Here is a 20,825-nt window from a genome sequence, read left to right as displayed (position 1 = left end):
AAGGGATAATTTTACCAGCACCGTGCCCTTCAAATTGCTGTTCCATTTTGTATGTAATTCATTATTGGTTCACCATCTCAAAGTGAACCTGAGAAAAAAAATACGTGCACTTTGCATGGGGAAAACATTTATCTTAATCCTCACTTTTCCCATTTTGCTCTACTGCGCCATCTTTATTCATTTGTATACAAAGTTTCAAACATTTAAATGTGATGGCCTGAATGGTCAACTCACCATCAGGCAATAAAATGCTTGAGTAAAAATAGCTTACTTCTAAAAGACGTAAAATGTCCGCCTTTAAAAACTTTATTTCAGCGTACAGGGTTAGGGGGTTTAGCACCCGCTAGTGCTGAGGTTGCATATTGTAGAAATGCGAATGGCTAGTGACAGTCGGCAGTGTTTAGTTTGTCCCTCCTGGATTACTGGAGAAACAAGGAGGCCAGCTCTGGAGAACACAAGCAAAATAAAACATACTTTCATTATATTCCATTTATGTACAATAGATTCCCTTCAATCATCCCTAAACTTTTGATCACGGAAATATAATAAGCATGTTAGTGACTAGTGGCACTAGTTATTCCAGACAAGAGGGCCGTGAAATGCCTTAAACGTCCTCAAAGAAAAGAAAAAACACTGGAATAGAACGCCGTGTTTATTTAAATGAAACACTCTTCCTCACACAAGCGTCTCCTCATTGGAAAAATACATTTATTCACAGAACTCCTAGCGTAGACGTCTCTTTTGGCAGAGTGTAGATCTACTTGGGGCCACGTCAAGGCTTACACGTCTTTGTACGGTCACAGGTTTGTTGGCTCCTTTGAGGCAGAAAACAAAAAGCTGGGGCTCAACTCTCCGCTAATTGTTCATCACGTTATGCACCCAATGGTTCAGAACTAAACCGATTAGCTATCATGTAGCGCCATGCTTACGGACACTTCAAAAAAAGCTGTATTTTCACACATACCTCCCATGAAGATAGTGTATTGTTCCAGGTTTTAGGATTTCCACCGCTACCCCAAACGCTCTTATTTTGTAGGGACGTAATTCAAATGTTACATTAAAACTGGGTCTTATGAAAGATGATGTCCCCTTTTATTGGGGATGTCCAATAAGTTTGTATTTTCAACAATAAAATTTGTCGCAAATTACACAATTAAGGCATCGGCAGGAATACAAATAGAAAAACCTGGGCAACAAATCCAAAACTATCTGCACAGCTAAAGATCGTAAGTGAGAAAATATGACTTTCGTCATTTGGCTGAATTGAACCTTTTCATTTTTGCCCCAAGAATAAAAATAACGTGCAATTTTAGCTAGACTAAAACTCTGAACTGTGTCTAGTTTCAGCAAAGTTTGACGTCTCCCAGTGAAAAGTGCTGCGTCCAAACTCACAAGGGTCACCAACGCTTTTGAGATGCTTTAACAGTCCAACATCCTGTGAGTGAGGAAAAAAAGCTTGCAAGCATCCATGTTATCCATCCGCCCAGTGTCATCACGGCAACAGGCTCGACCAGAACTGCAGCTTCTTTGATGAGCACCCAAAAGCATTTTGGGAAATGGAGCTAAAGCTGTGACAATCAAAGTAAACACTACCAAGGCATGTGAGCAACACAAAAAGAATTGAACACCCTTCAAAATGGTGCAGGTCTAAATGTTCCTGTGTGGTCAGTGTGCACTCTTTGCAGCGGCATGTAGATTTATCCTCAACATACTGCATCACGATTCAGAACACATTTTATTGTTTCGTCATTAATACATTCTACACACTGAACAATTTAAACCCCTTAACATTGGCAAAGGGGTCCAATCTGCAAAATAACGATATAAAACAATCATTTAGTATTATTTTTATAAAACTTTCTAATTACACATCCCCCGCATTTTTGTTTGTTTAAAACACAGTAAGTTTACAATGACTGTTAGATCACCAGAAAGACACACAGCCTTGTTTTGTGTTAGAGTGTGTGCGTGTGTGTGTGTGTGTGTGTGTGTGTGTGTGTGTGTGTGTGTGTGTGTGTGTGTCACTGCACACTGACTGCGCAAAACAAGCTCCAGTTTGGGTCCACAAGTCTTATCCGTCTTCACCTCGAGTTTAAAAAACTATGTATGGTGGCAGGGTGGGGTGGGGACACCTTTGCATGAATGTCTGTGACGATGCACAAGTCACTCCATAAAAGAGAGGTGAGGAGGAGGAGTGGGCGGTAAGGGGGTGACACCGATCCCAAGTCCACCAGCACTTCCTGCCCTCGAATCCGTTCATTTCCTGACCCCGACCAGGGGAGGTGTGCGTGTGTGTGTGGTTGGTCCGGCCGTCCTCCGTCAGGACTATGGAGCCTCCTCAGGCTTCCTCCTGCTCGGGGAAGTTGAGGATCTTGCGGTGGGCTTGCCTCAGGTACTGCTGCTGTTTAAAGTAAACCTTAAACGCCCCCTTGATGGCCACAAAGGCAATACCTCCCTGAAGGAAAACAAACAAAATACGGTGTTGAAAGGGGGCTTAAAAGGCAGATTCAGCCGCCTTCATTCATGAGCAGCTTTGGTGTGGAAAAGTATGGAGGTGTGGAAAATCCCCTCAAATCTCAGACCTGACGTGTGAGAGCAGCTCACCTGTAGCAAACTAAATAATGGAGCAGGCATGAAGTGGCGCTCTCTAACCGGGAGAGTATTGATGTGAAGGTTGCTACGGCGACCACCTGCTGTCACACAGCTGCACGTCTACACCGAGTCCCACCCATCAAGACCACGGTTTCGTTTGTCTATTGATTCGTTCGTTTGAGAATTAGCGGTCGCGTCTTACTCCAATATGTGCACTTCAATAGTGGTTAGGTTACTTTTTATTAAAAAATACATTTTAACATGCGAGTCATTGTAAATATTTGTAAACAAAATTCAAATAGATTTTCCCTTTAATATTCGCTGTTGTCAGGTAAAAACTATGCAAGATCAATTGCGATGGTTCTTGTGTTTTCCTTTTGAACAAAGTAATAAATGTCATGCATGAGAAACCCTTCCTTGTCCTCACCACTAGGTGGTTCTCATATTGAGCACAGTTAACACCGGTTGCACCAGAATCATGAACTAACTGACATTGCTGCCACGTACGCTTCAAACCAGAGGAGGCAGAACAAACGGGCGAGCATGTACCGTTTAACACCTACAGAATGACTTATCATAATGAACCGGCTAAAAACAAGCAGCGGCAGATACGTGTCCCGGGTTGTACCCACCAGGATGGTCCTCTGCAGGTTGGAGTTGACACTGCTAAACATGAGCTTCCCCACGATGGTGGCGATGGTGGGGAATACCAGAGCGCCGCACAGGATCCGTGTCGCAGACACGTGGTCCGCCAGGGGGCTGGCCTCCGCTGGGATGCGAGGAACTGGGCAGCCAATCCCTGCAGAGACGCAGACAGAGAACAGCAGGGAGCCAGTTGAAATGTGCATTTAGTGCGTTCTCAGTCGAGTGGACAGGTGGTCGATTAAGCAAACAGTCGTCAGTTCAACGAGCCTGAGAGGTGGAGGGATGATGCAATAAGCATAAAGCAGTGGCAGCGACAGCGACAGGTTCTGTAATTAATGAACAAGTGGCAATGTCCAGGAGTTACTGTGTGTGAATAAGACTCACCTAAATCACAAACAGTGTTGCCGAGTTACCGACACCCTACATCCTGTGTTCAACTTGTTTTGTGTCATTAGAGCTTGTGACAATTCAGACTCATTGTTAGGGATCCACTCTGACATGATAAGATGCTCATTTGAAACAGAAAGAAATATGTATTTGTTTGAGCTTTTAAATTGCCGCCATGTTAATCTACCATTTCCCCGCAGCGGAGGCTGTTCTCTAGCTCACAGCTGCTGAACAGTTACTGACGAACAATGAGAGCAACATTGAACAGGAAGGTAAACGCTCCACATTGCCGACACAACGATTACGTTTTCTGGGAGCTACCTGAGTGTGTGTCCTGACCTGGGAAGATGCTGTTGAGGATCTGCAGCTTGTTGGAGTACTTCCTCCACAGACGCAGGACATAGTCCTCCCAGCGGATCATCTTGCCGAGGATCAGCATGACGGGGATGGTGGGCAGGCCGATGAGCAGGAACAGAGGGTCGGCCCGCTCCATGACGTCCAGGCCCTCCTTATGGCCCACCACCTGCAGGGTCAGAAAGGAAAACTACTAAACAGGTTGACTTTCACTTACTGACAGATAAGGGACTAATAGGAGAACAACAATGCTGTTGTGACTTGACTAGTACCAACCAGGTGCATTTTATTAGCGGTTTTATAAAATGGACAATTTCCAAATGGAAGTGCTTTTGCCAGGCACCGGCACGGTCAAAGTCACAACCTTAACGCGACTGAACAGACCTTTCATGAACCCAAAAACCTCTCGTGAGGGATCATTGGACACACCTGCATGACAGTGACGGCTCCGTAGGTGACCGCAGTCCAGTAGATGGAGCCCACCATGATGCCGGCAGCGGCGAAGGGGCCGGCCTTAGAGATGAGCCGGTCGGCCAGGTCCAGCACGTAAACCACGGGACCTGGTTGAGGAACACAGCTTAGTGAGGCCAACTTTTACACAACCAGCTCTTATTTGGGAAATAATTCTTAGCGCTGATAATGGATTTTGAATACACATATTGGTTAAAACTCCCAAAAATCCATAACACTATATATATATATATATATATATATATATATATTCCCGGGCGGGACATTTTTACAGTGTAAATCCACTTGTGGGCCGCTAAAAGGCCGGTTGGGATGTCCAGCTCTAGCTCCGTTACAGCAGACTTGAACAGCTACATTCATAACTGGTGCGCCCCGTTTCTGTACATAACTAATCCGGCTCACAGGATGTAGATTCGGCGTACAATCCCGTCACCAGCCGCCTGTTGAAGGAATTCTCCTCCCCCTTCCGCTATATATTTGGCAAAGGCACTGACTCTGCATTGTGGGCTTAGGTTTAAAGAAACAAACCAGAGTATTTTATTTATTTTAGAGCATTTTATTTTTATCACCGGACTGCGAAATTATGATGGATTAAGCCGGAGCTTGCTCGAGCACTGCCGCGGCACAAAAAAACAAGTTTATAGATAGGTTTGGCGAGGTTCTCTGTTGTCAGTTTTTATTTATATATTTATTTAGCAATATTATGACAATATCTGATGGACTGCTTTAATACACTTTATTTAATCCCTACGAATCAAAAAAAGATTTAGGTAAATCCACGCACGAACATCCCGTCACTGGCGAACATTCAGACGCCTCTGTGCCACAGCGTGGGGGTACGAGACTGCTACAGGGAAACAACCGCTGCAACTAGAAACGCATTTCCAAACATGACACTTTAGAAAAGGTTAGGCAGGTCAAGAGAAACGCTGTGTGACCTGGAACCAGTTCCAGTAAACAAAATGCAGCAACAAAAATGACAGCAATGCAGTCACGTGAAAGGCATAAAAAGAACTATGTAACAGAAGGTGTGCACCAAACCTGACACGCTTATTGACAGACAGGGACAGACAGGGAGGAGCTTCCCAGCAAGGTTCCACCGTGACTCAAAATAAATAGGCCGACATGTAACAAGTATGAACATGCCTTCAGAAGAGCTACATTGCCGACTGACCTAAAGAGCAAGACTGTGACGTTTCTTTTTAAAATAAAATTACCTGCTGCATTCTCCTCTGTGGCATTCCAGGCTGACTTGAGGGAAACCATGCAATATTTACAGGAAGGCAACCCGATTTCCTCACTCAGACAGACCCATCGACATCCTATTAATAACTAGCCCAAGCGGGGTGAGGACGCTACACAGAACATGGCAGCGGCCTCAGAAGACCAACTGTGAGAGCCGAAGCAGACAAAAAAAAACAACCCATTCTCATGACTGAACAGGCGAATCAATAGTGTCCTACATTTACAGAACTTTTTTTTTTTACATTGTAGAAAGAGTTTGGGATATTTCACAAGATATGTCTGTAATTGACATGTTTACCAAGTGGTCAATGAGTTAATAATACAGAGTTCTGTTCTTGTTTATTCACCAGCAAAGTGGTTCAAATGTTATTTTAACGGGCTTTTTGACCAACACGATAGGCTCTTGAGACAGTTGACATTTATGGTCACATATATTTTAATAGTGAAAAAAAGCCGTAAAGTGTCCTTGAAGAAAAAGAGCTGAGTCATTGTTCCTTGTGAAAGCAGTTGGTTCAAAAACACTTCCCCCTCCGGACATGTCAGCAGCAGATTGATAACAAAAATAAAACCCATATTATGGCAAGTAAAAAGAAAGAAAACCAACCAGATTGACCTTGACAAAGGGCTTCCATCACTTAGCGTTAAAGGACGACTGCACACACACACACACACACACACACACACACACGCACACGGATACACACGCTCTAAAATAAGTCTCTGGGTATTTTTAGAGTTATGGGTTTTCACATAAGACTAACTTTATCAAGCTGTTTGCGCAGCCAGGCCACCGTGAGGCCGTTAACCCTTAAGTATTCGACACAAGCCTTACACAAGTCAGCCACTGTTACCTTGTGCACCCATTTCCGTGGCAGAGTGCCTTCACACCGTAAACGCTCTGAGTTTCTAATACAGCATTATATGCAGTACCCACTCCCCCCGGCTTAAGACCTTGCTCTTTAGAGCCATGCTTCAGGCCACTTGTTGAGGAAGGAACCCAAAGCAAGTAAAAAGTATTTGGCACTATTAAAAAGCTACTTAACATGCAACGGAAATATCTCACTCTCCTCCTCTTTGACGCTTTTCCAGAGCTCATTTTCACTGCACCCGTTTTCAGCAGCCGGATTGATCTCGCATCGAAATGGCATATTTTGGTGACAGCATTGGATTGTCTTCCGCTTACTCCCTACCTAAGCATTACACCACCGCCCAGCCAGAGGGAACTGGGTCGCCCCTTAATGGCTGCTGGCAGAATGGAGAGCTGAGGAATTCATTTCAGCCCCTGGCAGCAGATTCCATAATTAAGATAATTAAAAAGGAGGAAGTGGGGGGAGGAAAGCGAAGGAGGCAAAAAGTGCAATTCCTCAGTAGTGGGCATGGCACGCATGTTGGCACACTGTTCCAGCTGGCTTGTTTACTCTCTCCAAAAAAATAATGGAGGCAAGGACACAGCGTCCTCAGAGTTATATTGCCGGCCAAATTGGCATGATATGCTGGCTTTGGCTATGCAGCAGGTGCTGGTGGGAAGAGGGCCAGAGCAGCATATAGCTTCCCTGCCCTTTGTGGGACGCATTGTTGCCGTCTTCTGTATCCCCGGTGCCACAAGTCGGTAAAAATAATCAAAATCTGGGTTAATAGAAAAGGTGATCTGTGGCTTCAGATCAACCCTGCATCTGATCCGGTGGCAGGCAGGGATCCCACCCCTCGGAGCCAAATATGAGTAATGCCCTTTAAGCTGCTAGAAATGAGCTGGCCTCAGCAGCAACTCTGAGAGAAAATAACTACCGTGGCAGCTTCCAAACAGTGATCCCCGTCTCTACCTATCCGCTGCCTACGCCTCCATCGCCCAAACAGAAAGCAGTCATCCCCGTGGTGTTGTCACCAAGCTGCAAAATTGCTATTATTCTGAGGGCTAATTAAAGCCACGGCAAATACCACAGTTCGTGCCACTAAAATTATATTTAAAAGGAGAAACAAACACCCAAGTTTCAACGCTGTACCCCTCCTGCTCACTTTGAAGTGCACTAATGCCCAGAGCATCCTGCCGCTAGAGACTGGAACTCCTCCGACGGGACAAATAAAATCCCAGCTCAGAGAATGGAGAGATACTTTTCTCCATTCTAATAGTAGTATTCAGAATATTCATCAAGCATGAAACATATTGAAGCACTTTGAATGCCCTTGTGCAACTACTGAATACAGTGCTGGAAGATGTACATCAAACAATTACAGCAGAGTAATGGAAAATCACTGTCACAATGAGGTAAAGCCCATCTATTTGGTCCTCTAAGAAACAGACGTAGTACCGTAATGCTGTTTGACCCCCAGGCGGACATCATGTAAATCGGCATGCAACTTTTGCATGCGGTGCTCCCGCAGGAAAGGATCGGGTCTGAGGCACATCCTGTTCCCTAAAGATCTAGGAAAGGCCGTCACACAAATGAGTTTTAATGATGGTACGTTTAAGCCACATGGAAAAACTGGGGGACAGCCGTGATTGCACAGATTCATCGGCAGTGTGGCAGCGTTACGCCACTGATTTCCTCCTCTGCTCTATCAGTCTTTGATGAGCTTGCTCCGTCAGCTCCTCCCGCCATGACCCAATTGCACTCCCACTCCCCTCACCCAGAAACATCGCTGCACGGCTCCGTTGGTGTCTGACACTCACTTGACTTAAAAATGATTCTGGCGTTGCACCTGATAAAGATTTTTTTTTAATCAAGAAACTAACCAGGCCAAGATGTTGACTGGCAAAAAAGGTTTGTCGATGACCACGCTCCTGTGTATGAACAAATATTTAATTTCCTATTCACACAGAGGGGTTATCCGTTAACCAATTACTGTAGTAGTTAGTTTTATAAACGGTGACATTCAAATTCTAAAACAACATTCGATGGAGGGTTTTGCACGTCTCTTCGTTCCGTTTAAACTCTGGATTTTTTTGCAAAAATGCAGATAAATATCAAGCCACACAGATATTATTTGCGTTACATTACATGTCATTTAGCTGATGCTTTTATCCAAAGCGACTTACAATAAGTGCATTCAACCATGAGTACAAACTCAGAACAACAAGAATCGAGAAAGTACAATTTCTTCAATAAAGTTAAACAACAAAGTGCTATCAGTAAGAGCCATTTAAGTGCTACTAAAGTGCTACTACGGCGCTACCTTCCCTATTCAAGGTATAGTCGAAAAAGATGTGTTTTTAGTTTGCGACGGAAGATGTAGAGACTTTCTGCTGTCCTGATGTCGATGGGGACCTCATTCCACCACTGAGGAGCCAGGACAGCAAACAGTCGTGACTTTGTTGAGTGTTTATCTCGAAGTGACGGAGCTATGAGCCGATTGGCAGAAGCCGAGCGAAGTGAACGAGGTGGGGTGTACGGTTTGACCATGTCCTGGATGTAGACTGGACCCGATCTGTTCGCAGTACGGTACGCAAGTACCAATGTTTTGAAGTGGATGCGGGTGGCCACCGGTAACCAGTGAAGGTCGCGGAGTAGTGTGGGTACATTTCAGGAGGTTAAAGACCAGTCGAGCTGCTGCATTCTGGATGAGCTGTAAAGCTCGAATGGCATTAGCGGTACATTATCATAAGATAATAAAGAAAGGCCTGTACGTCAGATCCACTATTAACAGAGTTTTCTTACCTGTGTCTCAATAATGATGAATCCTATTGTCCATGTTAGTTCAAGGTGTGTGCCAGTTACTCATGAAGGTAAACACCCTGCCAATCCCCAATGAAGAGCACGAGACAGCAGCAGGGCCGCAAGCAAATTGAAAAGAACGCCCGAACGAAAGTCTAAAGCGGGTGGAACCCTGTACCAAAGTTTATAATATTTGGTAGTCGGAAAATCAATCATCAAGTATGTGTGTATAAAAATTAAATCTGTCTGCAGTAACGGATCATAAATTATGTTGGAAACCACACAAATAATGCCAAAACAAACACGTAAATACAACTGATCAGAACTCACTTTTGTGGATTAGTGTTTGTGTGTGGTATTACGAACCAGCAGACACACTATTTAATAACTTGAAAGCTTTAAAAACATTATGATCTAGTTTGTCTGAAAACTGCAGCGATAATGTGCAAAGCACAAAATCAATAGCTTCCTAAATTTGTTCTGAGCGGATGGTATAAAAACATGACATGACATGATGTTTTGCGTATTTTTAAATCAAGGCTTCAACTGAAGAGAAACCCCAAGTAAAGTTACACATTGCTAAAAAATAGAAAGGAAAGGTACGCATATAAAGCCCTCAATAAATGAGCAAAAGACTGCTGTATCATTCTCTGAGGGAACCATCAGTCAGCAACAGTAAAGAGGAAGTTCCCTTAAAAAACAAAACAAACCGCTTTGGCATTTGAACACATGACAAAGGAACAACAACCTCGGAGCGTGAGCGTCAGGAGCCAATCAGCTTACAGAATTGTACCTTCTCGACCACAACTTTCTGTTATTCAAAAAAGAAAAAGGAGCTGGCTGAGGATAACGATATGTGACAGGCTGTGAGAAAAACACTGATGCAATGTGTCGAAAATCATGACTTTAAAAAACAACCGCGTGAAACAAGAGCCTCAATGCGAGTGTGACTAACATTAGATCGCACAATGTCTGGCAAACTTATTTTCCGGGGAGCCTTTTTAAACATGACAATCCATCAGACACTGACAATAAGCTTTAGGAGGGAATTTGTGCATTTCTTAGCCATTTCTAAATTATCTTATAGTCTGGTATAGGTAAGTCAGCCATTTCACAACTAAAAAGAAAACATGTACATCTGCTGCTGACATGTACACATGTTAAATACTTGAATATAAAAAAGGAAAAACCTTCAGGCTCCCTCAATGTACTGCAGATTTAAAAACACAATGGGGAAAATTCTGCAAATCTACTTGGGTGATCCAAAAAACATCTCCAGCAATCCATCTGTAGGTCCCAGTCTTTGGGAATGACTGTCTCTTGCTACCAACCCACTGACACTACCTATAATAGTTTTTCAACATCTCCTTCAGACATGCGTCATGTCCTCAAACAGATGTGGCACGATTCTTTCTTTGAGCGCAGGCCTGTTGGAGAGCTATACTGGATGGTATTTATTTGATTTTTTTCTCCCTGCATGTAAGGGTTGATAGAGGCACTAATCAACATTAAATGTGTCCCAAGTTTTGGTATTCGGCTGCAAAAGGATAAAACTATGTTTTTGTTTTTTTACTGTGCCTAGCATGAAGACCGGAGGACTGAGAAATGGAAAACGGAGGAGGTTCTGGCCAAGCAAACATGGACGTGCATGGCATATGTTCACTAAATGAGTCATAGCTGGTTTATTTGGGAACAATTGAAGCCCTCGTCACTCCGACTCCTCAGGATAATTGAGACGGCCACTTCTCTAAACTCCTGCTGGTCAATCAGCCAGAAGCTGCGCTGTAGAACAAACGAGCGCCCTTCTGTTCCTAGTCAGGCAGAAAAAGGAAATATTTACCCAGATCACCACAGAACCGTTGCTGGTTTTAGGAGTAAATAAACATGCACTCAGGCAAGACAAACTGAATTATTCAGAGCTTTGGATACAGTTGCAGGCAGCAGCTATGTAGAGCTTCATGGAAATTTGCCCTCTAGTGCCCCTTCAATGTTGACAAATGAAATCCCAAAGTGCGAGTTGGAAACTTTTTGGGGGTTTCTCAATCTATTTTAGTGCTATGCAGCGTTCTTTTTCACCGTGTTTGTAGTTTAAACATCCCTCCACACACTTAAGATTGTAAGATGTAGTATCGCACTCCTAAAACATTGACAGTCACAAAAGACAGTTAAAAAAATAAATAAAAAGCTAAATGAATGCAGCAGAACCAGAGATATTGTCTGTTCTTTATCATGCATTCTTCAATCCATTTCAAAAACCTGCTTACCACAATTCAACTCGAGCGCCAATGGCACGGCCTGAGATTTTAGCGGTGTTATGGTAGCAGCAGCTTATGTAGGGTCAGGCCTCTAGTTTCACAGAGAGCTGAGGAACGAGCTTCAGGCCTGTTAAACTCGCCTTTTTCATAACTCTAAATTCCAGACCACAAAAGGCTTTACACAACGATAACATACATCACATACGCAGGGGGTACTCTCCAAGACCTGTAAACTGACTTTGATGCAGTTTAGCATCAGAATCCAGAGCAAATTTCTTGACAACCCTTCAGCCATGCTTACTGATCAGTAAGGAAGCCTCTTGGCCCAAAAACAAAAAACTTGAGCTACAACCCACCCAGTTTGGGGAAGACGATGAGGTATTCTGCATTGCATTGTGGGCAGGCCACGCGGGCCGTGCTATTGCCCCGCTGCTTCTCATCCACCCAGCGCTGCAGGCAGGCCTGGTGAACCCACTTGGTGGAGCCACGGCACCGACACGGGCGCACCCACTCTGCCGTGCGGTCATCCTCGTCTGTGGCAAAGCACACCCAGCAGCTCCTACGAATAAACACAAACCCACACGTGAGATTAAGACAATGACACACATACACCCTGATAACCCCCAAAAAAGGCTGCAGATTTTCTAACTGATTCCGACATTGTTTTAGTGGTTGCATTAAATCCCACATCCCCCCACACTCCTAAAAAAGAAACATAAGCTCCCTAGAAGCAACATTTCTATTTTGGGAGGGTTAAGGGGGTGCCTCTCTCTGTGTGTGTGTGTGTGTGTGTGCGTGCGGCTTGGATCGGGTTTATTTCGAGTTTTTAACAGTGAAAAGTGTCGGCCATTCAGGGAACGATGCTATAAATCAACCACGATCAACGCATAAACCTTATAGGCAAACAAGCCATTACATTGGCTGCTTGTCAAGCACAGCGCAGCACGAACTGTTCAATGCCCTCTCACTAAAAAACAAACAGGCTGACCATCTGGATACAAGACAAAGCATTTCCAGGAGATTATCTTTTTAGATCACAATGACATACCGTTTCTTATTGAAACCAATATATATTCAAAATAAGGCCAATATCCACCCTACTTTTGCACAACTGCTCACTTTTCACTGAACATGGCCACTTCCTTTTTCCTGCTGCTTAAGCTACACTCTTCTGACTTTGCCTTTAGGACTAAATCACACTGCCACTCAAACCTAAAGTTCCAGTCGTCCCAGTACGAGGGCACACAATATTCTGATCAACCACAACTCTGACATGCAGGGACAGCACGATGGTGCTTGGTTGCAGACAAATGAAGGACAGTCTCTGGCGTGTGTGTGACATCCAGACAAATGCCTTGTTCTGGAATCAAGCCAAACCGTATTTTAACATCCCTCCTTCCCCTCCTCCTCCTCCTCTCCTGCCCACAAGCATCCAAACATATCCCACCTTCCTCTCTTCCCACATTATATCCTCCCACACACAGTGAAGGTCCTTCTGAGTGAACTGTTATTCTACATAAATGAGGCAGGAAGAGTCCCACCTCCTCAATTCCAGGAAAGGAGCCGTTAGTATGTTTGGGCCCATCTGCTGTGCCATCTCCCAATTAATTGGGACTCCTTTTGAGAACAATACACCAATACTCCATCTCAGTCCAACATCTGGGGAGGTAACTCGATACCCAAGTTCCTTGACCTTACCACAGCACATCTCAGACTGACATTATATTGCTTTTCTATAAATTAATCAGCTGCATGCAACTGGCTGGAAGCTTCACTACCCCCTGTGTCGCTGCATGAGGCGAAGTTCAAGAATATAAACCAGTGACATTCTTATTTTAGCGGCTACATACTTGAAACTAGTCACAGGTTAGACCTAATTAATTACCGCTACAGCCAAGTTCCTTAACTATGACGAAGGGGTTCCATTGGCTCTAAAAAAAAACAGTGTGACAATTGTGGAAATGAAGAAAGGGAACCAGCTCAACTACAAAATGTCAAGGTTTTGCTTTATGCCTTGGACTAGCTTGTTGCTAGGCGATCCGCCCAGGTTCAGAAGCCGACTGGCCGCTGCCTTTGACCCATTTACAGGCCGACTATACTCTTGTGACATTTAGGTTCTCATTTTCATAATTACGCTGACCCTTGAACAGTTGGCATTTCACTGGATGGATGAAACAATCATTAGACGACACACACATAAACCCTAGCATTAATTCAATGAGAAGCGACAACTCCAATAGAGAGGCATGTTCTTTTTATCTCCTCTGGGTGTGATTATGTATATTTTGATTAGCATTCACATGGTCATTTCTGTGAACAAAAAATTATATATATATATATATATATATATATATATATATATATATATATATATATATATGAAAAAAGTCTGGCAGGTTGATATTCAGAAAATCCCCATGCATACATCAGCCCCACCAGTACACATCACAGGTGAAGGTTTATTCCATCACAGACATGCCCGGCTGGTTCAAAACTGGGCCCAATGCAGATTGAGCAAGACCAGACTAGCCCGCATCTCCACTCCGACAGGGTTTAGACAACTAGCTGCCTGTGTCTGACCCGCTAAGCTGCAGAGAGTTTACTGTTCCATTTCCTGTTGGTCACTGGTATGCCTGGAACGGAGGAAGCCCATCGCTTTGCTAAACACACTACCAGAATGCAGAACGTCCCATCATCCATAAATGCATTTTTAGGGGGAAACGGTCTGGTAGGTTTACTGACAAGCCATGGCCATAAGTATTGCCAGTGTTCTCCCCCCCCCCCCACATTGTCCCATTGAATTGGTGCATAAAACACTTTTTAAATTTTTAGTTAACTTGACATCTGTCGGGAGAGTTGGAAAAGACAGACATGTCAGTTAATTTAAATGGCGGTAACCACCATGTCTCGCTGTGGCGGCGGCATCAGTGATGCTTTTGGAGAGAGAGCGAGAAGAAACTTTTCTTGCTGGCCACCTCTCGCAGCACTTTTATTCAGTCGTTAGCTCAGTGAATCCCCATGGTAAACCATGTATCTTTTTACAGTCCTGCCCCCACAGTTAAATAATGGATGCCAAATCTGTGGGCTTCTTTCATCACACTGGGGTCTAGGTGTGCTCTGTTACTGGGACCACAGGGGAGCAGAGGGGGCTCTTCTGTGAAAGAACGCGGACGGCCAACTTAGATTATTTGCTCGGGTTGCTGCGTGCCTGCAATGGATGATTTTCCAATACTCTCCTGGTGCTGAATAAAACATGACTATGCAGGAGAGGAGCTTTAGGTTTGAGGCGCTCAGGTGACACCTCCAGCTGAAGGACCAGGACGGGCAAACGCAGTGAATCCGAGTCCGACGGAAACATTAACCGTGCATTCATACGCCTGTCTGCCGTCCTTGGAACTTGCCCACCTCCTTTTTGCTTCCGAGAAGCATGTCAGGCCGACACTACATGCTGTGCAAATTCAATTTATGTTTGCACTGCAAAGCCAGGCAACAACAGGCATGATGTGGCCATTTTCTACACGGGGGTGAACATCCGATAAAACATGAGGATGCAAAGTTGAGTCGAGCAGCGGACAGATGTCTCCACAGCAGCACAGCAGTGGAGAAAAAAAAAAAAAACAGTAATGCCTTGGATTCCCTGGCTCCTATTCCTGTAACCCAGCCCTGCAGCATGACAGGGACTAATACAACACCACCGAAATGCTATCCTCTGTGCGAAACCTTAATCTCCAGCTCGCTGTTGCCTCAACCCTGTTTAACAGAACAGTCGGGCAGATAAGCCTGCGCTGCACATGTACAAAATGGTCCGACATATTATGCAACATGTCCACAAAACACATTTACAACATATGTACATGATAAAAAAAAAATGAAGCTTAAACCTACCAACACATAATGGTGACAAATGCCACCACACACCAGACACAATCCCCCCAGTTACTGCTTAACAAGGTCTGGAAGGTGTCCATAAAAATGTCCTTTTAAAGAACATGAGATCTGATAATGGCGAGTTGCCTGAACCATAGCTGAAGCAAGGTGACCTGTGTCTCAACCACTTATTTACATGTTAAAACAAGCAAATTCGAGTGGGGTTTGCAGTTTTCATAATGAAGCTTTAATTCACTTAATCCTAACCGACTGCTTTGAAACTTCCAAGGGCATACAGGATTAATTGACACTGTATACAAAAGTGTGACAGCATAGCCACTTTCTCATCGTCTCACAAGTCAGGTTCCCGTTCTTTGAGAGGCGCATAAGCCACCCCACAAAAGGCTCCTTTCACTCAGCAGCGCGTCACATGACTGTGGGAAACCTGCAGGTTCCTCAGCACAAAAGGCAGGGCACAGGAGCACTGGATTCTGTCACACAAAGATATTAAAATAACGGGGTAGGTCTAGAGGGGGTAGGGGGGCATTTCAGCACTCTGGATAGTGCCGCACTGCACACGCAGAAACACACTCACACAAAACAACATGTACACTAAGTAATAGTCACATCTCGGCCTATATCTTTGTTGTTTTTAATTGTTTTGATAGAACGCTTAAACAGAAGGTGATCAATGAGCACCAAAAAAGAAAAAGAAATAACTACATTTGACAATTTAGAAGAGTTGAACAAACAGTAAACTTTACATTCTTAGTCAAGGACACGACTAAAAATATACAACTATCAAGAGTCTACGATTAGTATCTTTAATGTGAAAATTATACAGCCTTTGGTATTTCCCACAAGGTGTACAAAATAACAGGGTGTCCTTACAATGTTGTGCAATCAACGACAACAAAACTTACAATACAAGCTTACAATATTTGAGGGTGTCAACAAAATTATCTTTTTCTTGCAGTTATTGCATGTATATCGAATTATCACGTATGTAATAGTGTGTGACATCCCAAAAAGAATAACAGAAATTGACCAATGCTTTTACGTTGTTCATCAGTGAGTTAAGTTTGTTTAGTGAGTCAAACACAGGAACCTCCCAGCTCTATTCCTGCTTCAGGCTACCCAGTAAAATGTGTGTACTTCTACAACATGCAGTGCAAGGTACTGTGACCTCTGTATCATATTAACTCGTAGTACAGGAGTCCAGGGAAAGGCGTTTGTTTACACTTTTAATCGGCCCACGAGTGGCTAGCTAACCAGTGGAGGATTCCTATCCATAAATCTAAAATGCCTTTTTTCTGAAAGTCTCTCGAGTCACATGTCGTTTACATGTAATGTTTGTCGTAAATATTCGAGGAATTGTATTAAAAAGTTACAAAACACTGACAGAAGGTTCTATGATACAACGCAGAATTTCAGAGCAACAACATTAACAGCCCTTCAGTTAATAGCTTGTGGTTTAAATCACTCCTACATTATACATTAATTAATTATTTTTTTAATTTAACACAACTGCAACGAATAATCTGAGTACTGCATTATTTAATTAGTATAAAATAAATTTTGTAAGTGTAAAAAGTGTAATGTTGGATTGAAACGCAGGAAATGTTCCAACAGCAATCAACCACAATTCAAGTCCCAACCTTTGCCAGGATCAGGAGTGAATATCATCAGTATGACATGATTGTGTTGATTCTTAGAGTAGGCTAAGTATATATAAAACTGAGCTAACATTTTTATATTGAAAAAATATATATTGAAGAGAGTCTGTAGACACTGACAAACCCCCATCAATATTGAATAAATTCATGGCTACAGGGTCAATCATTATTAGCACTTATGCAAACAAATACAGCACATTTATATACAAATTCTTACAGAGAAGAAAGGGGTCAACGATTCTGACAACAAAAGCGGACAACAAGAGTAAAACAAGGAGGTTGTGTGTGAGCTAATAACAAAGGTCAGGCTGATCGGAAATGTGTCCGCCACATTCATTTGTGAAACACTGCATTGCAGGGGCAGTTGGCTGCTTGTGGCAGGCCCAGATAAGAGCGCCCGTGGAGCCTTATGTTTCTCAGTGATAGAGGCTGGGTACACAAACCCCTAGAAGCAAGGAGACATGACATACATCTTCCTGCTACCAGCTCCTCAAACACTGCCAGGGTTATTGCATCTGCTACGCACCAGCGGCACACGGTTAAAGAACATTTCACAGAGCTCACATGCCCAGCTCACATGCCCAAAGTCCAAAGTTCAATATTGACAGAAAGTGCCGCCTCAAATGCACGGAAGCTTCTGCTCACATATGATAACGCTTGGAGAGCCACCATGGCTTTGTCTAGACTTGAACCCTTGTATTATTACTACACACTCCAGTGTTTCCCGTAGGTTTACAGCTTGGGGGGGGGGGGTCGACCGACCGACACGAACGACCGACACAAACTATAAAAAAAAGTTGGAAAAGTTCATATATAAAGACGCTCGACAATTAAATGCAGTATATGAGCTACTCAGAGTTCTACTTGTCCCATCTTCACCACCTTGGGAGCGTTTAAAAACGCAGATATATCGGTTTGCTTTTCACGCGACATATTCAACGCTCTCTGCCGGCTGGTGGGAGTGTGCTCACCTGTGTGCACACACCTGTGCGTATCGGGGCGGAACTCCGCCGTCTGCGATACCGAGAGCCGAGGAGAAGTGTTAACGCGACCATGTAGAGACAGAAATGACATGCCGTTGTGTATATACACAATCAATAACACACGGCCGTTTAGTTTGTTTTATAAAAGAACAAAGACCTGTTCTTTAGGAAAGGGAACCTTAAATTACTTCTGTTGTAATCTGGCGCTATAGAGAAAATTACAGGGGGGCGGAGGGTGATTTCAGGGGGGCAGGCCACCACCCTGATATAATGGTAGGAGAAACACTGCACTCAAAGGTTGGTACGCAATAGCCCGGCCAGTTGTGAAAAATGTTTGCAGTTAATCTACATTTGAGTTCAAATCATCACTTCAAGTTTGTGTTTTGCCAGGCATATGAGCACATAAGCACGATCTGTATCACACATTACCTGCCAATTCAAATCATCGTAATTATTTTACCAAATTCATTACATGGACTTCAATTACCCATCAGCCCAGTTTTTACGCGAGGCATTAAATTACCTATATTTTCCTTAACACACATGACAATAATACAGCAGAAGCACAAAGAGATGACAAACTTCATTACTTCAACACCTACTTCCATCCTGACGAAACTCCAATACCACATTTGATCTAGCAGATTCACTTATATTGTGATCTTGCGAAATTAACGATCACAGGTCCAAAGTTTTGAGTTTTGGTGTTGTGGTAGCAGCCCTTTTGTTACCATGGGATCGATCACAGGCTGTGCTTTTTAATGATCTTCAGCTTAACCTCAGCCGGTAAGAACTTTCTGTATCACACTGTATCTCCGACATTGCTTATTTTGAGTTTCAAAATGGCAGACCATGCAATACGTATTGATGTTGACATGTCCGATCCGATCAAGCTTACCAAACATGCTTACCAACTGCTCCTCACTGAATTAGCCTTGGATGGTTGGACCCAACGATTAAACTGCCCACTTCTGACCAGGATAAGCTCTATGAATTCAGACCAGTATAATTCAACCTAATGCAGTCTTTAAACTGGGTTGACTGTAATCTGCAAAGAGAAAGTGTGAAACGTAACTGAAAGGTCACGACAGATCTCTCCCCTACATGCGACTATTAAACCGTTCAACCTGGAGCTCTGCATTCTTTGAAGCAAGGCTTCAGTCTATGCAGAATGTTGTCAGACATCAGTAGACATGTTTGAACTCCTTACGTCAGCTGTAAAACTTGCCGCTACAACACTTTCCGAGGGCTTTAAAAGGAATTCACTAACGTGTGTGTGTATACAGGTACTGGTCAGCTATGGACAGATTGTTTGACAGCATGATGAAAAGCTAAACATGTTTAATGAAGTGGCATTCAACCTAATTTCTCCCCAACGTTAGATTTGTTTTGTCCTATAATTTCATAAAATCTATCCCCATGAAGCTTCATGTTTATCAGGTTTGTGGTGCTGAAGTTTCAAACATTGATTTTGCCCTTTACTACCTCACAGTGCAGTTCTCAGTCCATTGCCTTGTGTTTTTCCCTCCAGTTTAGTGCAGATAAATTACAAACCTGTGTGACCACACAAACTTTGTTCATGCACACAATTCAGACATCATAACCGGTTACTGTATGCACCAGTGTAAGTTTACATAGTATGTTTCCAGAATTAAAAGTATCATGTAACGAAAGATAAGCAGGTGGTTGATACATGCAGTATCATAATAATAGTTAACTATAAACGTGATATATTCAGAAATCTTACTGGATACAGCCTTCTACTAGCCTTAAGGTCAACAGGTAAGGCTAAATGTTTAAGAGTAGCAGGTTAAACTCTGACCGTTAGTTTATTTGCATGTGACAATGTTTGGGTTAAGCATAGCATCTTGAGTTAAGGTTTAGGCTGCGGTGTGTGCGTGTGTATATTACATGTGTTAAGGATCATATATGGTCATAGTTATGATATGCATGTAACGTTATTAACGTCACCTAACGCGGTGACGTTATTCATCCTATGGCCGGGGGAGCGGAAGACGTCCTGTATCAACGAACAAGCTAGGCTAACCGTTAACTAAGGTTCATGAGATTCAGACAGTCTGTATGAACCGATAACTGCAGATCAAGTCAGCGCGAGTCTGAACATTTGGACAAAAACGACCAGACCCCGTCTCCCAAATATGTCAATCGTAGTGATTTTACGTACAGCAACGTAGCTTCCATTAGCCTTCAACTTAAACTCACCTGTCCAAATTCTGCTGCATGGCCGCTGCACCCTGTTCAGCCATTATCGTGGGGGAAGCAGAACGAACTGTGATGTTGGCGGAGCAGACGGATTGCGTTACAAATTAAACATGAAAATGACCCGCCTGTTGATGTGCCGCAGCGGTGGCGTGCGTTCAAGCACTTGCTAGCTAGCCGAAGAGCTACAGCTAACTAGCTAGTTAGCTACATACAGGCCTTGGTGTTGATACAGCGAGTCGGCTCCAAATGAGCCAATTGTTACAAGTCCTTCGCGGTCATGGCGGTCTGGCTTGCGTCTATCTGCGACCGATACACTATTTCAGGAAAAAACAACTCCCCTTTTGCATCGGCAGCGGTCTCGTTTTGCATTAGTATTGTCGCACTGGCGTGTCCGCTTGACCCCATTAGCTGGCCGTGTCTGAGGCAACGTCAAATAGGACCGCTGTGCGCGTCTACGTCATCAAAACAAAGACGGCG

At 43.6% G+C, this 20,825-nt stretch overlaps 1 protein-coding gene across 3 annotated transcripts; it reads right to left on the bottom strand.

The window, feature by feature from the left end:
• Positions 1-634: 634 nt before the first annotated feature.
• Positions 635-20,814, bottom strand: march5 (membrane-associated ring finger (C3HC4) 5). Of its 3 annotated transcripts, none has more exons than XM_034552804.1 (6): positions 20,349-20,814; positions 11,956-12,158; positions 4,408-4,538; positions 3,946-4,147; positions 3,225-3,391; positions 635-2,455 (listed from the first exon to the last, which is right to left on the bottom strand). In XM_034552804.1, the coding sequence occupies exons 1-6, from the start codon at positions 20,390-20,392 to the stop codon at positions 2,339-2,341; spliced, it is 864 nt and encodes a 287-aa protein (XP_034408695.1). In that variant the 5' UTR covers positions 20,393-20,814; the 3' UTR covers positions 635-2,338. The 3 variants fall into 3 exon arrangements, with proteins under 3 accessions (XP_034408695.1, XP_034408697.1, XP_034408696.1); XM_034552806.1 differs by having other exon boundaries at positions 3,225-3,376; positions 3,964-4,147; XM_034552805.1 differs by having other exon boundaries at positions 3,964-4,147; positions 20,349-20,813.
• Positions 20,815-20,825: the final 11 nt, after the last annotated feature.

The sequence above is a fragment of the Cyclopterus lumpus genome, chromosome 15 (assembly GCF_009769545.1).
Source record: "Cyclopterus lumpus isolate fCycLum1 chromosome 15, fCycLum1.pri, whole genome shotgun sequence".
NCBI classification, from domain to species: Eukaryota; Metazoa; Chordata; class Actinopteri; order Perciformes; family Cyclopteridae; genus Cyclopterus; species Cyclopterus lumpus.
The sequence above is the reverse complement of the archived record's forward strand: the minus strand, read 5'-3'. Positions and strand labels throughout refer to the sequence as shown.

Coding starts and splice junctions, on each gene's coding strand:
- march5 (XM_034552804.1), bottom strand. CDS start 20,392: ATGGCTGAACAGGGTGCAGCGGCCATGCAGCAGAATTTGGACAG. Junction 12,159..20,348: donor ATGCAGCAGAATTTGGACAG/GTGAGTTTAAGT, acceptor GTTTATTCGTAG/GAGCTGCTGGGTGTGCTTTG. Junction 4,539..11,955: donor CATCGTCTTCCCCAAACTGG/GTGGGTTGTAGC, acceptor TTCCTCAACCAG/GTCCCGTGGTTTACGTGCTG.